At 36.7% G+C, this 22,036-nt stretch overlaps 3 protein-coding genes and 1 pseudogene across 4 annotated transcripts; 2 read left to right on the forward strand and 2 right to left on the reverse strand.

Moving 5' to 3' along the window:
• The first annotated feature begins 194 nt into the window (after positions 1–194).
• Positions 195–7,625, forward strand: LOC120218562 (annotated as a pseudogene).
• Positions 7,626–8,205: 580 nt separating this feature from the next.
• Positions 8,206–10,462, reverse strand: LOC120218406 (wall-associated receptor kinase 2-like). The gene is made up of 2 exons (XM_039215345.1): positions 9,640–10,462; positions 8,206–9,551 (listed from the first exon to the last, which is right to left on the reverse strand). Exons 1-2 carry the CDS (start codon positions 10,460–10,462, stop codon positions 8,206–8,208), a joined length of 2,169 nt encoding a protein of 722 aa, XP_039071276.1.
• A 2,956-nt stretch (positions 10,463–13,418) lies between these two features.
• On the reverse strand, positions 13,419–18,818 carry LOC120218565 (PHD finger protein EHD3-like). 2 transcript variants are annotated; one of them, XM_039215492.1, is made up of 7 exons: positions 18,756–18,818; positions 18,052–18,362; positions 16,694–16,888; positions 16,325–16,582; positions 15,506–15,595; positions 15,368–15,409; positions 13,419–14,670 (listed from the first exon to the last, which is right to left on the reverse strand). In XM_039215492.1, exons 2-7 carry the CDS (start codon positions 18,316–18,318, stop codon positions 13,744–13,746), a joined length of 1,779 nt encoding a protein of 592 aa, XP_039071423.1. In that variant the 5' UTR covers positions 18,319–18,362; positions 18,756–18,818; the 3' UTR covers positions 13,419–13,743. The 2 variants fall into 2 exon arrangements, with proteins under 2 accessions (XP_039071423.1, XP_039071424.1); XM_039215493.1 differs by lacking the exons at positions 16,694–16,888; positions 18,756–18,818 and having other exon boundaries at positions 18,052–18,317.
• A 1,894-nt stretch (positions 18,819–20,712) lies between these two features.
• Positions 20,713–21,911, forward strand: LOC120218567 (BTB/POZ domain-containing protein At4g08455-like). The gene is made up of 2 exons (XM_039215496.1): positions 20,713–21,130; positions 21,347–21,911. Exons 1-2 carry the CDS (start codon positions 20,783–20,785, stop codon positions 21,812–21,814), a joined length of 816 nt encoding a protein of 271 aa, XP_039071427.1. The 5' UTR covers positions 20,713–20,782; the 3' UTR covers positions 21,815–21,911.
• Positions 21,912–22,036: the final 125 nt, after the last annotated feature.

Below are 22,036 nucleotides of genomic sequence, written 5' to 3' on the forward strand. Positions count from 1 at the left end.
TGCTCTTTGCAGACTGAGTCTAAAGCCTCCCCATTATATGAAACTTCCGCTCAATGTGTGGCCGCCGTGGAAGAGTTTATTGAAGTATCCATCGAGCTTCATGCATATCTAGGAAAAACGGTGATGAGTTCGATCAGATCAGTAGTGCTTCTGCAGGTTATGATCTTGTTTAACGTTATATTTTAACTGTAAAAGCTTCAACACCAGCCATGGCAAAACCCGGCTGCCCGAGCCGCTGTGGGGATGTCATCATCCCTTACCCGTTCGGTACCGGCGGCGATTGCAACGTCACCGAAACATTTTTCATCACATGCAACACTAGTTTCACACCCAACAAACCCTTACTATTCACCTTTAACATCAAAGTCATCAACATATCCCTCGACGGTCAGTTGCGAGTCCTCAGTAGAGCAAGCTATGATTGTTACAACACCAGAGGATATAGGAGATGGCTTTACTATCGTCTCTGGCTCCAACTTCCTGGAATTTCGATAAACAATACCAAGAACAGATTCACCGCAATCGGTTGCGATACCTATGCTCGGGTGGAAGGTTTCCTCGGACAACGTTATGCAACCGGTTGCTTGTCGTTATGTAATAGCATCACCAATGTTTCGAACGGATGTTGCTCCGGGATCGGCTGCTGTCAGACGAGTATCCCAAAGGGTGTGATGAGCTATAACATCACTCTTGAAAGTTATGAAAACCATGTCGATGTATTGCCCGAAAACCCTTGCTGCTATGCGTTTGTTGCAGAGAATGATAACTATACCTTCTCTAGTTCAGACCTTCGTGGTTTCGGTTTTCGAAACAGGGAGTTTCCTGTCACTCCCGATTGGAAAATCGGGACTACGAGTTGTGACGAAGCGAAGATCGATACGACAAATTTTGGATGCAAGGAGAATAGTGATTGCATTGATTCAAAAAATAACTCTGGATATTTCTGCAAGTGTATCCAGGGTTACGAGGGAACCCTTACCTCTCCAATGGATGCCAAGTTAACTATACATACATACATATATATATATATATATACACACATGTATTTTCTCTCACTACAAATATTGTTATTTCACTGATATTTTATCTGCAATTCTGCAAGTTTCAGATATAAACGAGTGTGAAACCATGAGTCCTTGCAATGGAACTGCAAGATGTATCAATTTACTTGGGACATATAATTGTTCATGTCCAGTGGGCTATGAAGGTGACGGTCGGAAAAATGGAACGGGTTGCAGTTTACCCTACAAGGATTGGTCCAAGAGATCTACCCTTATTGATGTTGCTCTAGGTTAGTGATTTCTATGCATATTTTGTAAATCAGTGGAACTATTATTTTATCATTTGAACATAGGAACTAGCATTTGTCTTATTGTTGAAAGTATTAAAATGATTTTCAAGTTTGGTAACCAACTTTGAAAAAATGATTTTCAAAGTTTGGTAAATGTTTCATTGAAAATGGTTTTCAAAGTTTGGTAAATGTTTCTTTGAAAAATATTTTTTCAAAGTTTGGTAGATGTTTGTTGAAAAATGATAATGGGATAATCACAATTAATCCCTAGGTTTTAAGGTATTTACAAGATTAAGTCCTTAAGTTTCAACTATAAATACCCTTGCTCATTTAGCTTCAAAACCATCCCAAAAATCATTTTCTTTCTCCCAATACTAGAGAGCTTTCTTGTGAGTAGTGAGTGTTTTGTAAACACCTGTAAATTTTCTCTCTTAGTAAAAGATCTGCAACAGTCCGGAGACATAAGCACAATTGGCTGAACTCCGTTATCAATTTCGGGTATTATTTTTCTGCTTTTATTTGTATTCTCACTAATCTGGTTATAGGGAAATTACTTGTACTCGGTTTATTTCCCAACAACTGGTATCAGAGCTTTTGGGTTGTGAATTTTGTCAATTTTTTGCGAGGTTACTATTCGGGTTACTATTCATGTGAATAGTGAATTTCGTGAATAGTGAAATTCGGTCGGCGATACGAGTTTGTCGACGGAGATGTTCTAATACACGGTGGTTCGTAAAAATTGTCAGAAACGATCCAAACGAAGCCAGATTCAAGTGGGAGCGATGGCTGCAGACGAAGGGAATGTGAAAATTGAAAAGTTCGATGGTGCGGACTTTGGATTTTGGAAGATGCAAATTGAAGATTTTCTATACCAGAAAAATCTATATCAACCCCTCTCAGGAAAACAACTAGAGGGCATGAAGAATGAAGACTGGGCTCTTCTCGACAGACAAGCCCTCGGAGTTATCCGACTGACGTTATCCCGCAATGTTGCTTTCAACATAGCAAAGGAAAAGACCACGGCGGGTCTTATGACGGCTCTCTCCAGTATGTATGAGAAGCCATCAGCCTCAAACAAAATTCATTTGATGAGGCGATTATTCAATTTGCGGATGACGGAAGGGGCATCGGTGGCACAACACCTAAATGAACTCAACACAATCACAACTCAGTTGAGTTCAGTGGAAATTGAATTTGATGATGAAGTTCGAGCTTTAATTCTCTTATCATCTTTACTAGACAGTTGGAATGCTACTATTACAGTAGTCAACAGTTCGTCGGGAAATAGCAAATTAAAATTCGACGATGTTCGGTATCTGGTACTGAGCAAAGAAATTCGACGGAGAGAATCGGGTGAAGCATCAACCTCCTCAGCCTTGCACACGGAGTCCAGAGGGAGAACTTCAGAAAAAAATTCAAATCGTGGCAGATCGAAATCCAGAAGGGGAAAATCAAGAACAAGAAATAAAGATTTTACCTGTTATAATTGCGGCAAGAAGGGCCACTTCAAAAGAGATTGTCGAGCACTGAAGAAAAATACCGGCGCACAGGAATCTGCCAACATGACGGAGGAGACAAGTGATGTCATGATTTTAAGCGTCAACAGTCCGATTGAATCATGGATTTTGGATTCAGGGGCATCTTTCCACTCCACGCCATGCCAAGAAATAATTGAGAACTATGTCAGTGGTGATTTTCGGAAGGTTCATCTTGCTGATGATGAAACCTTGAAGATCATCGGAAAAGGAGACATCCGACTAAAGCTGCCAAACCAGACCACCTGGAAGCTGACAGGAGTGAGACATATTCCTGATCTCAAAAGAAATTTGATTTCTGTAGGACAGCTTGATAGAGAAGGATACAGTACAACCTTTTCAGGTTGTGAATGGAAGATTATCAAAGGAGCACTCGTCATTGCTCGTGGTAAGAAGACTGGTACTCTCTATGTAACCTCAAATTTAGAGAATATCATTGCAGTAGCAGATGCTGATGGAAAATCAAACCTATGGCACCAAAGGCTTGGCCATATGAGCGAGAAAGGGATGAAGACACTTTTGTCAAAGGGGAAGCTCCCGGATCTAAAGAATGTAGATGTCGGACTATGCGAGGATTGCATCTTTGGCAAACAAAAGAAAGTCAGCTTTTCAAAGATTGGTAAGACACCCAAGGCTGAAAAGTTAGAGTTAGTTCATACTGATGTATGGGGACCATCTCCAGTTCCATCTCTTACAGACTCATTATATTATGTCACCTTCATCGATGATTCTACAAGGAAGGTGTGGGTTTATTTTCTGAAGAAAAAATCAGAAGTCTTTGATACCTTCAGAAAATGGAAGGCAATGGTGGAAAATGAGAATGGTATGAAAGTCAAGCGGTTGAGGTCTGACAATGGAGGAGAGTACAGAAATAGGAGATTCAGAGATTTTTGCGCAAACAATGGGATCAAGATGGAGACAACAGTTCCCATGACACCGCAGCAGAATGGCGTAGCAGAGCGCATGAACAGAACTCTGAATGAACGTGCCAGAAGCATGAGGATACATGCCGGATTGCCCAAATTTCTATGGGCTGAAGCTATTAACACTGCAGCTTACCTGATCAACCGTGGGCCCTCAGTTCCTTTGGATGGCAAAATACCAGAGGAAGTTTGGAGCAAGAAAGAAATAAACCTTTCACACTTAAGAGTGTTTGGTTGTATTTCTTATGTACACATAGACTCTGCTGAAAGAAGTAAACTTGATGCTAAGTCCAACAAATGTGCCTTTGTTGGTTACGGCGGTGATGAGTTCGGTTACTGGTTTTGGGACTATGAAAATCGAAAGATCATTAGAAGCAGAGATGTCATTTTCAATGAGAATGTGATGTACAAAGACATGTCAACTGTAGAATCAAACAGCTCCAATACCAAAGCTGAAACAAAGGAATTTGCTGAGTTTGAGGAGATTTCTGGAAATGATATTCAGATCAGTCCTGAAGCAGTTCAAGAAGAACCAGGCACACCGGAACTAAGACACTCCTCCAGAATTACTAAACCAACCCAACGGTATTCTCCTTATTTGCACTACTTGTTGCTGACTGACAACGGTGAACCAGAGTGCTATGATGAAGCAATGCAAGTGGAGGATTCAGTCAAGTGGGAGTCTTCCATGAAAGATGAGATGGACTCGCTTTTGTCAAATCAGACGTGGGAATTAGCTGAATTACCACTAGGAAAGAAAGCGCTCCATAACAAGTGGATTTACAGGATCAAAGAAGAGCACGATGGGAGCAAACGCTATAAAGTAAGATTGGTTGTCAAAGGTTTTCAACAAAAAGAAGGTATTGATTACAATGAAATTTTCTCTCCAGTCATGAAGCTATCTACAATCAGACTGGTGTTGAAAATTGTAGCTGCAGAGAATTTACATCTTGAGCAGTTAGATGTAAAGACAGCTTTCCTTCATGGTGATTTGGAGGAAGAAATCTATATGAGGCAGCCAGAAGGCTTCATAGAGGTAGGCAAGAAAAACCTGGTATGCATGTTGAAGAAGAGCTTGTATGGTTTAAAACAAGCTCCTAGACAGTGGTACAAGAAGTTCGATAGTTTCATGAGTAGCAGTGGTTTTACCAGATGCCAAGCAGATCATTGTTGCTACATCAAGAGGTTCGATAATAGCTTCATTATTTTATTGTTGTACGTTGATGACATGCTCGTTGCAGGCTCAGACATGCAAGAGATTATAAACTTGAAGCAAAAATTGTCAAAGCAGTTTGCTATGAAGGATCTGGGCACTGCAAAGAAGATTCTTGGGATGAGGATCAAGAGAGACACAAAGTCGGGGACTTTGATATTATCACAGGCTGAGTACATCAACAAAGTACTCTCCAGGTTCAACATGCAAGATGCTAAACCAGTAAGTACACCTTTAGGTGTTCATTTCAGACTCTCCAAAGAACAGTCACCAAAGACGGAGGAAGAACGTGCACACATGGTGAAGGTGCCGTATGCCTCAGCAATTGGAAGTCTGATGTATGTCATGGTTTGTACCAGACCAGATATTGCTCAAGCAGTGGGAGCTGTTAGCAGGCACATGAATAATCCGGGCAAGGTACACTGGGAAACAGTCAAATAGATCCTCAGATATTTGCGGGGTACCACAAACAAAACACTTTGTTTCAAAGGTGGAGATACGATACTGACAGGCTATGTAGATGCTGACTTAGCCGGAAATGTTGACATCAGAAGGAGCACTACAGGGTATGTCTATATTCTAGGAGGAACCGCAGTGAGTTGGGTTTCTCAACTACAGAAGATAGTTGCTCTCTCCACAACTGAAGCAGAATATGTCGCTGTTACGGAAGCCAGTAAGGAGATGGTTTGGCTCCAAAGTTTCTTGGAAGAGTTAGGCAAGAAACAAGAAAACAATGTCTTGTATTGCGACATTCAAAGTGCTATACATCTAGCAAAGAATCCATCTTTTCATTCCAGGACAAAGCACATACAATTGCGATATCATTTTATCCGGTCTCTTCTGGAAGATGGGATTTTGAAACTTGAAAAGATCAGTGGAACTCAAAATCCGGCAAACATGTTGACAAAGACGGTGACTATAGACAAACTGAAGTTGTGTTTAACTTCAGTTGGCATGCTAGAGTAACAAGACTAGAAAAGCTGTTGCATTGATCGAGGTGTGAAGACAGATTAAAATCAGTCTTCAAGTAGGAGATTGTTGAAAGTATTAAAATGGTTTTCAAGTTTGGTAACCAACTTTGAAAAAGTTGTTTTCAAAGTTTGGTAAATGTTTCTTTGAAAATGGTTTTCAAAGTTTGGTAAGTGTTTCTTTGAAAAATAGTTTTTCAAAGTTTGGTAGATGTTTGTTGAAAAATAATAATGGGATAATCACAATTAATCCCTAAGTTTTAGGGTATTTACAAGATTAAGTCCTTAAGTTTCAACTATAAATACCCTAGCTCATTTAGCTTCAAAACCATCCCAAAAATCATTTTCTTTCTCCCAATACTAGAGAGCTTTCTTGTGAGTAGTGAGTGTTTTGTAAACACCTGTAAATTTTCTCTCTTAGTAAAAGATCTGCAGCAGTTCGAAGACGTAAGCACAATTGGCTGAACTCCGTTATCAATTTCGGGTATTATTTTTCCGCTTTTATTTCGCATTCTCACTAATCTGGTTATAGGAAAATTATTTGTACTCGGTTTATTTCCTATCACTGGTCTCCTCTTGGGGATAATATTGCTGCACTGGATGCTCAGGCGAAAACAGATTTCCAAACTAAGAGAAGAATACTTTCAGCAAAATGGTGGCATTTTGTTGCGGGAACAGCTTTCGAAGCGACAAGGGTACCGAGAAGATGTTAAAATATTTGCAGCAGGGGAACTCCAGAAGGCCACAAACAATTACCATGAAAGCAGAATTTTAGGACGAGGAGGGCATGGGACAGTGTACAAGGGTATATTAGCCGATAATCGAGTTCTTGCCATTAAAAAGTCATAATCGGAGATTCGAGCCAGGTTGAACAATTCATTAATGAAATCACGGTTCTCTACCAGATCAACCACAGGAATGTTGTCAAACTCCTAGGATGTTGTTTGGAGACACAGGGTCCATTTTTTGCATGCTGATGATGATGCCTCTTATCTTCCATGGGAGACTCGTTTTAGAATCGCCAACGAAACGGCGGAAGCCCTTTCTTATTTACACTCCGCCTCTTCAATTCCGATCATTCATCGAGACATCAAGTTGGCAAACATATTGTTAGATGACAATTACACCGCAAAAGTTTCTGATTTTGGGGCTTCAAGATTGAATCCATCGGATCAGGCACAGATAACTACAATTGTACAAGGAACTTTCGGCTACCTGGACCCTGAATACATGCTTAGACTGAAAAGAGCGATGTATACAGCTTTGGGGTTGTGCTTGTGGAATTACTAACAGGACAAAAAGCGGTCTGTTTCAAAAGATCAGAACAAAACCGAGTTTTGGCAATGTACTTTGTTTCTTTGATGAAAGAAAACCGCCTGCTCGACATTCTCGATCCTTGGGTGCTTAACGATGAGAACATCGAGCAGCTTAAGGAAGTTGCAGCTTTAGCAACGAGATGTGTGAGAGTGCAGGGAGAGGAAAGGCCAACAATGAAGGAAGTTGCCCATGAATTAGCAGGACTGCAAGAAATGCCTAAACATCCTTGGAGTGAAAGTAAGTTAATGGGAGAAGAAGCCGAATACTTGCTCGGTGCCTTGAACAACACTTATGATGATGGTGCAACGAGCAGCTCGATGGGGTACGATAGCATTAATAACAAAATCACATTTGAACTACAAGGTGCTCGTTGATTATGTAGTCAGATAGTTTGTATCGGTTTATAGAACTTGGTACTTTACTATTTTACTGTCATTGTAAAAGAGCTCGTATATAAGCCAAAAATATACACATTGTCAAATTGGCTTGAAAGAATGATGAAATGAAGGTCTTGAAACTCTAGACATTGAAAAATGACCATACCTTGCAGCTGTGCATTTGTTGCAGAGAACGATAACCATACCTTCTCTCGTTGCGCTTGCGTTGCAACTAGGGGAACCCTTTCCTCTCCAATGGATGTCAAGGTAACTATATGCATGCCTCAGTGTATTTGTAATTTCTATTGCTAAAATTATTGTGTTATTTTACACCCATATACTCTGCAATTTCCAGATATAGACGAGTGTGAAACGATGAGTCATTGCTCTAGGTTAACGATTTCTATGCGTAATTATAGAATTATATTTTATTGTTGTGATTTGAGGTTTTTTTTAATTGTTGAGATTTAGCCATGACAAGTGGATATGTTTATAAGTTTATAAATCCTTTCACAGAATAAGAAATCGTTAATGGAAACCATGTTAGTGCATAAGAATAGACATAAACATCTGCAACATTGTTACCGACCATGCAATACGATTTGCTGCCTACTGTCATAGTCGGACGGACTGCTTTTGTTACTCTGAGAATTAGTTCCCGAAAGTTCGCCGAGCAAAGACTCGGTCTCCTTCGAATAATTTTTCATCCAAGGATGCTTTAGCATTGTTCTTAGACTGTCCAATTCCATTGCAACTTCCTTCATTGAAGGCCTATCTTCTCCTCTAACTCTTAAGCACCTGTTTGCCAACATGGAAACTTCCTTTATCTGTGTAGTGTTCCCCTCAGCTAGCACATGATGATCTATAATCCCAAATAATCGATCCTTCTTCAGTGCAGAAACAAACTGCATTGCTAGATTCCGCTCCTCTTCCGGCATTAGAAAACTAAGTGCCTTTCTCCCAGTCAATAACTCTGCAAGTACAACTCCAAAGCTATACACATCACTCTTTTCAGTCAACTGACTCGATTGAAAGTACTCCGGGTCTAAGTAACCAAGCGTCCCTTGCACCAATGTGGTTAACTGTGTTTGATCCAAAGGAACTAACCTCGAAGCTCCAAAATCTGACACTTTTGCAACGTAATGCTCGTCTAGAAGAATATTAGTAGACTTGACATCTCTATGTATAATAGGAGGATAAGCAGCCGAGTGCAAATACGAGAGTGCTCCGGCAGTTTCAGCTGCGATTCTCAACCGACATTCCCAGGACAAAGATGCATTGCCCGGACAATGCAAGCGTTGGTAAAGGGTACCATTGGATATAAATTCGTAAACCAACAAAGGGACTTCGGTCTCTAAACAACATCCCAAGAGCTTAACCACATTTCTATGGTTAACCTGAGAAAGAACAATGACTTCATTAACAAACTGTTCGACTTGACTGCGATCTGCAATCATGGATTTTTTAATGGCGACAACTCTGTGGTCTTGCAGTATTCCTTTATAAACCGTTCCTTGGCCTCCTTTGCCTAGAATTCGAGTTTCATGGAAGTTGTTTGTTGCCTTCTTGAGCTCTTCTGACGTGAAAATCTTGGCTGAAACAGGACCTTTAAGCTTTGAAAATTCTTGTCGTAAGATAATTCCACCATTTTGTAGGAAGAACTGTTCTCTTTGTCTGATGAGTTTTCTTTTCCAAAGTCCCCAATATGTCCAGGAAATGCTTAATATGACCACTAAAAGGCCTATGCTTACACCTAGACCGATGACAAGGAAGGGAAAGCCTTGTTCATCAATAGGACTGCAACCTGTTCCATATCTTTTTCCATCTCCTTCATATCCACCTTTACAAAGACAGTTGAAACTTCCTGGTAAATTGTAGCATATTGCATTTTCGTCACAGGGGCTCCAAATCTTGCACTCATCGACATCTGCAAAAACAGGTCAATTAGCAACTATCCCGAAACTGGTAAAAGGCGTCATCGAGTTGCAGGTGACAGCAGATACTAAGAGACATACCTAAACATCCTTCAGGGAGGTATGGATTCCCATCGAAACCGTCTGGACATTTGCAAAGATATCCCGAACCAATGACAGGTTCGTAACACTCGCTCTGATGACATGCGTAAGATGGATTCTTAGCAGCTTCGTCACATGTCTCGTTGCTTACAAGCCAATCGAGGGACACCGGAAATTTCTGATCGAGAGGTATGGATCGAACATAATCCGAAGAGAACCGAAATCCACTTTCTTCAACGATAAAAGCATAGCTGCAACGGTTAAAATCCGACACATTAACATGTTTTTTAAAGCTATAAGCTTCCACATAAACAGCTTTCAGTCCATCAGGAATCTGAATCTGGCAACATCCGAATCCCGAACAAGATCCATTGACCAAGTCCTCGAACCGATTACATATGGACATACATCCGGCAGTGTAACTTTTGTTTCCGATGAATCCATAGAGATATGCGTAAGTGTCGCATCCGATGGCAGTGAACTTATTTCGGGTGCTTGAGACATTGTAAATCGAAAAGGGAGACAAAAACGTTGTCTGTGGGATCGCTTGGTCCCCGGAAGCATCGTAACAATCTCGAGCGACTGTGGTTAAGATCTGCAACTGACCTTCCATGGTGATATCGGTGACGATAAAATCAGTGTTTGCTAAGTAGGCTATGGAGGAGGTGGCTGATTCACTGCAGTTGATATGGAAGTTCTCGTTTAGAAAACAGCCTTCCTTCGTGCCAAATGGGAATGGTATATTTAGATTCCCACACTTAGAAGGGCAGCCATTTTTGTGCAATACTCGAGTTCTTGTCACCGGTATTACAGTTGCGGCCATTACCAACGATACGAGGATGTTTACTGATAATCTCGTACGAGGATCCATTACTCTCTCATTCAAAAAATGAAACCAAAAGTTTGATTAAAAGAGAGAATCAAATAGTGTAATTATTTGGAAAATACGATGAATTCTGTGCCGGCTTTGTACCATTTGCGTTTATCTTTTGGGATAAAATCGATCCACTTTGGACTTCTCTAATTAAGATTTTCTGTTGTCCTGGGATTATTTCTGAGACCACATCGTTGCCGGCTTTAGAATCAAAGCTATTTAATTAATTGTTAAACTACACAATTCATCACTCAACTAGTTTAGCACTTACATTTTGGTCATTGAAGTTTAAAAAAATTTAATTTAATTATTTATCTTTGAAATTGTTCATGTTTTGATCACTCTGCGATGAAATGAATTATTTTTTAGCTTGGTTCGATCTTGGATTACATTTGAATCCAATCCAATTATATGAAGCCAGAGATGGACCGAAAGGAGATAGGTAGGGACAGTTGTCCTATGAATATTTCAAATTAGTATACATTTTAGATTTTTTATATTTTTAATTGATAATCTATTTTCATCCCTAAAATTTTATAAATTCCTCTCTTAAATTTTAAAAATTAATCTCCCTAACTTAAGGTCACGCGTCCGTCTCTTTTAGGTGTGTCAATGTCTTTCGTTCGAAGACGAAAGCTTTTGGCTTGGGCCTTGAACATATCTGCTCCGGAAACTATTAGTCCCAAAACATCTCTGTTCAAGGAAGGACTTAAAGAGCTTACCGGGAAAAAAGTAACAAGTAAAAGAACGAGCCAAAATAATAGTAAAGTTGATAAATTTTTCATTTTCACCTTGCCCTTCTTCCTTACCCAATAGTTCAAAAGCTCCATTCTTACTAAATATTGAATGAAATGTAATTTTAAATTAAAAATTGATAAGTATATTCATCAAATGTGATTTATTGTCAACATTAATATCATTCAATTAATATATTATTTTTTCTAAAAGTCAACCTCGCTCGTATAGAGAAAAATTCTAAATTTAATGACAGCGCTAAAAAAAACTTGAGAAGAGTTTTTTTTTCTTCTTTTAGTTAAAAGAATTTATAATACTTTTAGTGTTAGTATCAAAAAGGGATCCTAATAGTTATTCGTAAATTAATAGGTTGAATTGATAAAAATGTACGATAATAAATTTGATTCTAAAAAATCACGTAGGTTTATCTGCAATCTTGTTAAGAATGGATTACGATGGTTACAAGTGACTTATAAAGATATAAAAATTCTGAGTTCATAATGTACGGTTAGGTCATTTTTTATTCTGAAGACTTTGATTAGCAAAATTATATGAGGAAAAGATTATATATATATATTATAACATTAATCCTAATCTACGGGTATAATGGACAATCGAAGAAACAAGAAGAGTAAGCACAACATGCAACAAACATCATTAATACACAAAACCAGAAACCAACCTTGTTTATCACTACATATGCATAAAAGACCATTAGAGAACATAACGAAAGAGCCTTTAACTAAAAATAAAACACTCGGATTCGTTTTACCAGATCATTTAAGACTATACTCAGAACCTGACATTTTTGGTGACACAGACGAACGAAAAAGACGAAGATGAAGAGACCTAAGCATAAACTCCATGATCGTCATTTTAACAAGCTTTCTCATCTTTGGAAACAGACTCCCATGCTTCATTTCATCTTCTTCAGGTGAGAACGTTAACCCCGTTGAATACATTCTGACACCCATCTCTTCTCCTCTCTTTCCGCTTCAGTTTTTCCCACCTTAGTTCTTCTTTCGCCAAGCCAAAATGGGTTCAACGGGCTTTCCTTGACGGTTAAAAATTAGAACTAGGAAAGGATGTTGTAAAGTCACGGAATTAAATGTAGTCGAAAACAGGAAGCAATGGCCAATAGGGAAGAGGGAAGAGGCAATAAGCAAACAAGCTTCGCCTCATTGTTTTCTTACACTTCCCGGAAGGTGTTTATATATTGACACATTGCAGATTCTCTTTAGTCTTTATCAGATTGTTTTCACAGTTGCCATCACATTCACTTCACCTATCACTTAATCATCCATATCGAAAGCGACAAATTTATAAATATTTTTTAAAGTATATACATATATTAATAATATAAAAAAATATATATAAAATTTTAAAGTAAACATAATTAATAAAATAAATAACTAAAAGAAAAATTAAACTTAAAAGATAAACATGTATTCATCTTGAACTTAAAGGTGGGTTCGTCATTAACTATTGATTGATGTTTACCTAGAACATATATATGTTCGGTACATAACGTAATTTGCTACTGTTAAAAACCTTCGAACCTTAAAGTCTTAAAAGTAACCAATTCTGAATATTATTTCGAAAATAAATTATTATTATATATAATTATATTATTTTTGCATGATAATGATATGTATTGTCATTGATGTTTTTAATATAACATTTTCGATTTGTTCAATTTTTTTAAAATATTTTTTACACATATTTTAATCCTTATGTTAATAGATTATATGATAAATATATATATATGCATAATACAGATAAATATATTTATATACAAAAATCAATTAGGTTTAATAATCATATTTTTATTTTCTTTTTGAATATAATGGTAGTGTGAATTACATGATAATATATATTCAAAATCTTTCTTAACCAAAGAAGACATACTCTGCAGACGTAACTATTCGAGTTTAAGACTTTTATGGAGAACAATATTAAATTTTACCACTGAAATTAAGATAAAATATTAAAAAGACCAATGTACACCCCTGTAGACTAAAATAGCTTAAACATAATAATTTTTTAATTAAAACGATACTTAAATTACTTGATACAATTTTCGATCGATATCGGTATGATAACGATAGCCATGATTCAAAGCCAACATCTATTGATACCCATGATAACAAGTCAATTAACCAGCAATTTATGAAAAAAGGAAAAAACTGAACTTTTCATCAATAAAAACAGGTTGTTTGGTCACAGTTTTCTACACAATTATACAAACATTTGCTGAGAAACCATTGCTTCACATAACTCTCCTCTCTAAACTGTGTAATTCTTCTCATATTACAAGTCTATCATTTTACTTCATCAATCACCTGTTAGTGGTGCCAGCAAAATGTGATGAAGTTTTACAACATATCAGAACATCCGTTCCCCAGCCGGAAAAAATGAAGAATAAGTTGTCGTTCGGAGTTGCCCGTAACCAACAACTCTAAATTTTGTTATGTCCTCCAAGTGCAAGGCTCTTTCTATGTCTTCATCTGAATAGCATTCAACTTCTCCTCCAAATGTAGAGTACCGGCAGCAGTCAGAAGCATGTCCACTCCGCCTCTACTTTTATTCGTCTCCTCTTTGTTTTCCAGATTTTGACTCGTTTCCAGATTATCATATGCCAGTTTGCCTCCTATGCCTTTCCTTTTTAGCTTATTTTCCCGATTCTGGTACGCCCTTTTAGCTCTGTGTATGAGTTGGATCCCAGCATCACATTCTCTGCAAAACCATTTCCCGCTAGGGATTGAGGTTCGCGGTGGTTTCATGCAATAAATGTGGTATGCAGCATCACAGCCGTCACATAAAACAATCTTATCATCATCTTTGTCGACGAGGCAAGTTCTACAGAGACATGAAGGGCAGTACCAAAGGGAACAATATGATTTTAACTGTTTCATTGTCAGGCACCTCACATGATAATATTTATGGGGGCAGAAGGGATGCTCACAACTCCTTAACTCCTCACCTTGTTGAACAACACTTCCGCAAATTTTACAATCATGTTGGTTTTTGCTCTGTTGTTGAGATTGAGTCCCCTGGTCGATGCTACAGTTTGAATTTTCTCCCAGGTCAGTAAACATTTCACAGTTTCCATTATGGTTTTCATCAGCAACATCTTCGTAGAGATTCCCTGGGACATTCAGTCTCGCACATACCACACAGTTCTCATGCAGAGATCCTATTCCCTTCGCAGTACAGATTGCACAATACCAACTTCTTGGAGGAATCTCCATCACAGCAGGGTTAATACAGGCAACATGGTACATTACCTCACATGAATCACAAACTAAACAATCCTTCTCATCTGCTTTCTCCCCACAATGCCTGCAAGTGCAAACTTTATACACACCACAAGCTTCAGTTTGCGGCAGTTTAACATGAGATTCCAGCTCCCGAGTACGGAACTGTTTTCCATTGAAAAATAAAAAAAGAAATAATATATCTCATAAAGGAAACTCAACCTTCAAAGCAGATTCTTAGCATATAAATTGAAATAGCTTGCATGTAATACAAATTAAAAGCTAGATGAAAACAGTTCAGGTCAGAATCCTCCTACTGCTTTAAAACCAAGGTGCTATACAAATGCTAAATTCAAATATTCATCAAAATGCTCTACGAATACCAATTTCAGATAGCACACCCATCAATTTTTATACAAAGCAGTACCTCCATTGAAATTTGTCCAAACATAACATTAGAAACTCCAAGGTCTTATCCTGAATCAACTTTATCTAACTCTCTAAGCACTCTAAACCAGGTAGTTCTAAGGTGAGGATCTTTAATTTAAGGTAAAATAAGGTAAGATACATAAATTGTTATAAACATTGTAACATTTTGCGTACATATCCAAAAGGTTATCAATTTTTGTGTGTGTACATAAATTGAGTATATTTTGGTAACATTTTATGTATCTTACCTTATTTTCACCTTAAGATTCCTTTTTTTAGAATCCCCCTGAACTACCTAACACAGTTCTTTCATTTTTTATGCAAAATATCTAATATAGTTAAATGCACCTATAACTGAAATTTGAAGTTAGCAATGCATTATGCTGATACAAGCATGCAAATGCAAACTACAAGCTAATTCATGAATGTTTACCTCATGTTTCTCCTCTTCAACAGCAACACCAGAACAGCCAATCTGAAAATTATAAGAAAAACATCACAAAGATTAGTTATTAGCAATAAAGTTCTTGAAACAAATTACAATAGCAGTAGTATGTGTTTGCTAACTCACTTTTTCACGATAAGATGTGCTTGATATGTTTGAGAGGCTCTTTGCGAGGGATGCAATTTCAGTTCCTATTTCTTGAAGTTTTCTCCATATCTATAGGAGAAATTTAGGTTAAGGCATATATAAGTATTTGTGTAAATATATAATTACTACTGAAAAAATAACCGGATCTGCTACATGGAATATGCTATTAATTTTGGGGGGATATTTTGCAAGCATTTCTTCTCTTTGCAAGAAAAAGCTTCTGCAAGTCCATTGCATTGAACAACAAATTAAGGAAAATCAAGTACACAACACTATCCCAGAAAAAAAGAAGCAATAATCGGATACAAATACACCATGTATATGCAAGAATAATCAACTAGAAAAAAGACACACAGATCTAGTAAATGCCTCTATAAAAATAAGCAGCAGATTCTCAAATCATTCAAAAGAATTGCAAATTTTCCATATACAACTATAAGAATTGATCTCAGGTCCCACATCCATCCAATTTCTCAATACTAATGTGGTTTTACAAATAAATCCAAATAAAACTGCTACATGAAGCATAAATTTTCACTTCTAGAATGTCCTACAAAAAGAAATGAGCAAACTAGTTGACTGAAAACAATATATTTCATTTGGATATCCTTCACAAAAGTTCAGCAATATAGAATCTAACATCATCTAGCTAAGGGCCCAGAATGTAATAAACTGTTCTAAACGTACCTGAAAATTGAGCTTATAAAATTTTAATTCAATCAATGTAACATATTCAGCTTTAAACTAAGCAAGTCCATTCAAGCAATTCATGCAAATAAAAATGGTTGCATAAATTACCTGCTGAATGTCTGAGGAGAAAAGCATAGGTAATTGCTCATAAGCTCCATCTTTCATCTTTGAGTTCATGAGACTTAAGTGAAAAAGGTTATCAAGCTTGATCCCTTGGAAATTGTCAAATAGAAGCTTACACAAAGATGTGAATTTTTCAGAAATTATAACTTCAGAGAAAACACGCTGGCACATCTCAGTGGTGGTTTGAGATTTTGACTCCTTAAAGGACCCATTAGATATGACAGCCTCCAGCTCCTCAGAATCCTGTAGATGAATCAGAAAATTAATATTCCAATATATCAGAATGAAAATTGACAAGAGAAAGATCAGTACAAGACATCATAGACCACGTGGAGTTTAGATAAAAGCATAAACCTTAAATGTCACATTACAACCATTTTCTCGGAGAAATAAAAGTGCATCTTGAATGCAACGCTGTATACCACCTTCATCACCACTTAATAACTGATGCATGTGCTCCAATACAACATTAACATTTCTCCACTTCCTTTGTGGACAATAATTTTTGTCATTTAAAGAACCACAATGATCAGTCCCAGGAATACTGACCTGCTCACAGTAAGTATAATCATTTAGCATGTCAAACTGTACTTTGTGGTCTCGAAAGCCAAATATCTTTGTTTAAAAGAACAACAAAGACAAGAACTTGTCAGCTCAAAAAGAATATCGGGTATTCACGGAAAAAGAACACAGCAAATACATATATCTCGATAACATAGGGCCAAATTATAAAATCTTGCTGTAGATAATTCAGAACTTTTCCACTTTTATATCGTCCATTCGTTCTACAGAAGGGTGGCATACAGTATCATAGCTTGCTTCACTAACTTCAGAAGCTTTTGCTTCCTTATTTACCTAAAGGTAGCTAACAGCCATAACACAGGAATCTATTTCTGTGGTTTTATATGTAATGCTGAAAAGATTTTATTCATTAAAGATGTGGGATACTTAAGAAATAGAACAATGAAACTAGTAAAAACAACTATCACTTTCGATTATCATTATGATACAGGATAACAGGATTAAAATTCTCAAATACATCAGCCCCTATTCATCTGACCGACATGAAAGAAATACACTGAAGTTGCCATAAAATAAAATTTGACATTTTTACATCCCATGCCCCTTCACAGCTTCAAGTGCAACACACATCTTGATGAAACCTTGTAGAACAATGCTTGAGGGCTAAAGCCAACTTTTAGGAATATCTGTAGAATCAACTCACTTGCAAACAGTATCTAAACTCATTGCACGAGAAAGAATATATGTAAAAGAACCACCTTCGTTCAACCAACAAAGCCACCCAAAAACCACATGAGTTCCAAAATACCATCAACAAGTAACAACTACCCATTATTGTGAATTTCTAGGCATTACAAGCTCACATATTTATGACATACTATGCACGATAGCTATAAACTTATAAACCTAATACAATAGTTTGAATTTTTCTTTGAAGTACCCAACAACCCAGTCAAATCTTCTCCTTGTATCCATAGTATAGTCTCAAATTAGAGCTTTCAATCTGATTGCAAACAAATTAAACTTTTCCTCAATGACCCAAATGCACAATCTGTAAGCTCTTATAACTAGGAGAAAAGTACCGAAATAAGCCCAAGCCAATTCAACATTATACATTACAATAACAAAAGAAAGTTAACAGCTACAACTGCAAACATACGTATTCAGACATGTTTATCAATAAAAGCTACCTGGTTTGCCGATGCTTTCCCACCATCTTGCACTTTGACCTTTGAACTCGAACTTAACTGCCTGCGTCTCTTATATGTTCGGAAACTCTCACTTGCTCCTGAACTTCCATCACCAGAATCAATCATACATTCATATCCAAACCCATTATCCACTGGTTTACTTTTGGAGGACTTAATTTTCTCCCCTCTCTCTGTTCCTTCACCATTGCTTGTCCCTTCCTCGAGACCCATTTCTACCATTCCACAAAACCCTAGTTTGCAAAGCATTTCACCCCCAGAGTTAGGGTTTCGGTGTAACAAACCAGCGTCATCTTCCAAATTAACATAAAATTATCACATAAACATCTTAAAATCATCAAATTCAGTGGGAAAAAATATGTTATGCAACTAGGAAATCAAATAAAAAACCAAAAGAAAATTGAACTGGAAATAACTATCCCCTGCTGGCCTGCTCTCTATTTCCACGAAAAGAAGGCGTAAACATAGAAATTTAATCAAATTAAGCAATGTAACTAACCGAACTTCAGTATTTACTAATTTTAAATAATTTGAGGTTCAAGAATTAGAAATTTGAATCATTAAACAACTACGTCTTCTCTCTCTCTCTCTCTCTATTTTTCCTACCTACATTTCTCGAGAACCAAACAGAAAACAACAAAAGGAAAACTCTTAATGGAAATGAAAAGAGAATAAAGAAAGTTCACCTGAGATGAAAATTTGAAACCCTAAACGAATTGAAAGAAGGTTTTACTATTACTTTTCTCGGAAACTTTGTCGTCCTCTGCAACTTCTCGTCTTATTCCACTTCGTTAGATTGTGTTTTTATATTTGAAAACAAAAGGACTCCACCGAAGAATTTTAGACTTTTTAGTTTACTGTTTTATTTATGGGCAAAGTACATAAATGGTCAATAAACTATGTTGAAATGATCTTTTTGGTCATTTATAGTTACAAAATTGTCATTAAACATCCCAAATGATTACAAAATGATCATTAAACTTATCAAACCATTACAAAATGATCAATGTACTTGTCATTTTATTACAAAATTGTCTTTAAAATTATTACAAAATTGTCTTTAAAATTATTACAAAATCATCACTATTTTATAATTTATAGTAATCATTTTGTAATAGTTTGATAAATTTAATGATCCTTATGTAACTTCCAAATTTTTATTGATCAAAAAGATTATTTTAGCATAATTTATTGACCATTTTTGTACTTTACCCTTTATTTTTGGTTAAACTACATTTTATGTCATTCAATTATTAGTTCAGTTACAGACATGTCACCTTTCTCTAAAAGTTACCATTTAGTCACTTAATTAAAATATGATTACAAACAGGTCACCTCGTCATTAAAATTAAAAAAAAAAGTTTAATGTGATCTGATATAATAATATTTCTAGTCCTCAAAATTTATATGTCCTATAAATTTAGTCCTAATTCAATAAATCTAACTCGTCATATTTAAAAAATCACTATTTTGTTATTTTTTTACGATAATATCAAGTCAAACAAATCCATTGAATTAAAAAAAGTAGTTGCACAATTGTATTCTATCATAAGTAACAATAAGTTACTGATAAAAGTCTACCATCGACTAATATTAATCAATTTATATGAGTGAATAAGCTCGTCTTGCACCATTTACAAAGTACATGTATAACAAAACATATTATCTAAAGATAAGATTGATCCATTTACAAAGTACATGTATAACAAAACATATTATCTAAAGATAAGATTGATCGACGATCGATACAACCTGCATTTGGTACTTCAAAAGCATTAAAAATATGAAAGAAGATGTCCTCTTATTGCACAACTAAAACCAGATTTCATATGAAAGACTTTACCAATTCATAAGGGGGGGAAACTTAATTGATAGGATTTTTAATATGAATGGTTAAGTTTCTTGAATTCTTTTAGATTATGACCAAATTGGTAAAATGTATAAGTTTTGGGGACCAAAAGTGTTCCATGTCCTCTTGTTTGTAAACTTTTAGAAAGAAAAAAATGACCTGTTTATAATTGAACTAATAATTGAGTGACGTGAGATGTAGTTTACCCTTATCTTTTAGTTTGTGTAGTTGGATCGCATCGGCACCGGATGATTCCGGTCTATAGTACATTGAAAATGACAGGTGCCGGTTGTTTAGAGCAAATAGTGTGCTTAATCCAAAAGTTCAGGTCAATTTCTGTGTCGGACTTCTAGATTCTCAAGTCTCAACGTTGCTGATTTCGATCAATAAGGAAACACATTTTACTCAAATTGCCACATTGTACAACTAATTTTTCTTTTTCCCTTTTTGCTATCATATTGGTTCAATAAAAGAATAAATATAAGGACCAATAATTAGTTAGTTTGATGGGATGAAATACTAAATTATTTAAATAAGATCAAGAGTTTCGAATCTTAATATTTATAAATGGAGCAAGTTAGATTAATATAGTCAACCTTATAATGAACCTCTACAAAATTTAATTTAAATTAGTTGGTAAATAAATTAGATATTAGTGATTGATTAAAAAAATAAAAGTTGAAGTATGAATATTTGGTCACTTATTGCGTGTTTTAATAAAAAATATTTTATTTTTCAAATAATGAGAAAAAATAAATAAATTTTAGAATATAAAGGTTTAAAAGGGTAGGAATTATCGAAAAAAAAATTAAAAACAACCCACCAGTAGCGAAAGCCGCACGTTCTTTCCCATAGAGCAAAAACATGCGACGGCATCGGTGTCACCAGGTGGTCCGATCGGATTCCGAGACGGAGAGCGAGAGCGACGCCGAGACGCTCAGATGCATATCCTGCAAGGAAGAGTATGCCGCACGCGACGCCGGCACGTGCAAGGAGTGTTACGAGGAAGCCGGCGAGACCGAGGAAGAACTCAGGCGCGAGATCGAAGATCTCAAAGCCAAGGTCGCCTTTTTACGCTTTTGGTCCCCGCTCGATCACGCCCACCGCGGCTCCCCTACCTCCCCCGGTCCCGTCTTCCCCGACGTCGTTTTGGTCGCTTCCGATGATGTCTCCCCCGGCTTGCCCCCTGTTCCCGCCCATAAAGCCGTTTTGGTACTATCCATTTGCTTCGAATTTCAACTTAAAATGCAAATAATTTAATTTTTAATGCGGCCCAAACTCTGAATTTTCGAAATTTTTATTTGGATCATGGATATTCGCTTTTACAGTAGAAAACTAGACCCAAACTAGGAAATGTGTTTTTTAGAAAACATTTATTGTTGGATTGTTGTTGAATGTTATATATATATATATATGAATATTTTCCAGGTGAATCGTTCACCAGTGTTCAAAGCAATGCTTGAAAATGAGATGGAAGAAAGCAGAAGTGGAACAATTAAGATCAGTGACGTATCATACGATGCTCTGCGAGCCTTTGTGAACTATTTGTACACTGCAGAAGCATGGCTCGATGAGCAGATGGCTTGTGATCTTCTGGTTTTGGCCGAAAAGTACCAGGTGAAGCGTCTCAAAGGCTTCTGCGAGAAGTTCCTGGTGTCCAAATTGAACTGGGATAATTCACTCATGACCTATGCTTTCGCTCACCAGCATGGTGCCAAGCTCGTGCTTGATGCGGCATTGAGTCTGATTACTGACAACATGGATAAGCTTACGAAAAAGGAAGAGTACATGGAACTCGTGGAAAAGGATGCTCGACTTGTTGTGGAAATTTATGAAGCTTATCTCTCTAAACAGATTAATACTGCTGTTCTCAAGGATGCTTTGTTGAAATCATAGTTAATTGTGTCCAAGGATTGTTTGGATAGAGAGTTTATGTTTGTGATCATTGTTAATGGATGAACTCTTAGAATTATATAAAAAGAAGTTTGATGAGCATTGATTGGTGAAATCTATGTTACAAGTTGTCAATGGATGGATCTTTTTGACCCATTATAAGTTCGATTCGAATGTGTGCCAAACACATATACGTGTCAAATACGAGATCTTAGAGGATCATAT

Source organism: Hibiscus syriacus, unplaced genomic scaffold, assembly GCF_006381635.1.
Source record: "Hibiscus syriacus cultivar Baekdansim isolate YM2019G1 unplaced genomic scaffold, ASM638163v2 tig00110198_pilon, whole genome shotgun sequence".
Classification (NCBI taxonomy): Eukaryota; Viridiplantae; Streptophyta; class Magnoliopsida; order Malvales; family Malvaceae; genus Hibiscus; species Hibiscus syriacus.

Excerpts from the sequence above, each read along its gene's own strand:
- LOC120218406 (XM_039215345.1), bottom strand. The coding sequence starts at position 10,462 with ATGGCCGCAACTGTAATACCGGTGACAAGAACTCGAGTATTGCACAAA. Across the intron at positions 9,552-9,639 it reads CCTCCCTGAAGGATGTTTAG|ATGTCGATGAGTGCAAGATT; the intron begins GTATGTCTCTTA and ends CTGTTTTTGCAG.
- LOC120218565 (XM_039215492.1), bottom strand. The coding sequence starts at position 18,318 with ATGCTTTGCAAACTAGGGTTTTGTGGAATGGTAGAAATGGGTCTCGAG. Across the intron at positions 15,596-16,324 it reads TCTCCTCAGACATTCAGCAG|ATATGGAGAAAACTTCAAGA; the intron begins GTAATTTATGCA and ends TTTCTCCTATAG. Across the intron at positions 14,671-15,367 it reads TTGAAGAGGAGAAACATGAG|TTCCGTACTCGGGAGCTGGA; the intron begins GTAAACATTCAT and ends AATGGAAAACAG.
- LOC120218567 (XM_039215496.1), top strand. The coding sequence starts at position 20,783 with ATGCGACGGCATCGGTGTCACCAGGTGGTCCGATCGGATTCCGAGACG. Across the intron at positions 21,131-21,346 it reads CCGCCCATAAAGCCGTTTTG|GTGAATCGTTCACCAGTGTT; the intron begins GTACTATCCATT and ends AATATTTTCCAG.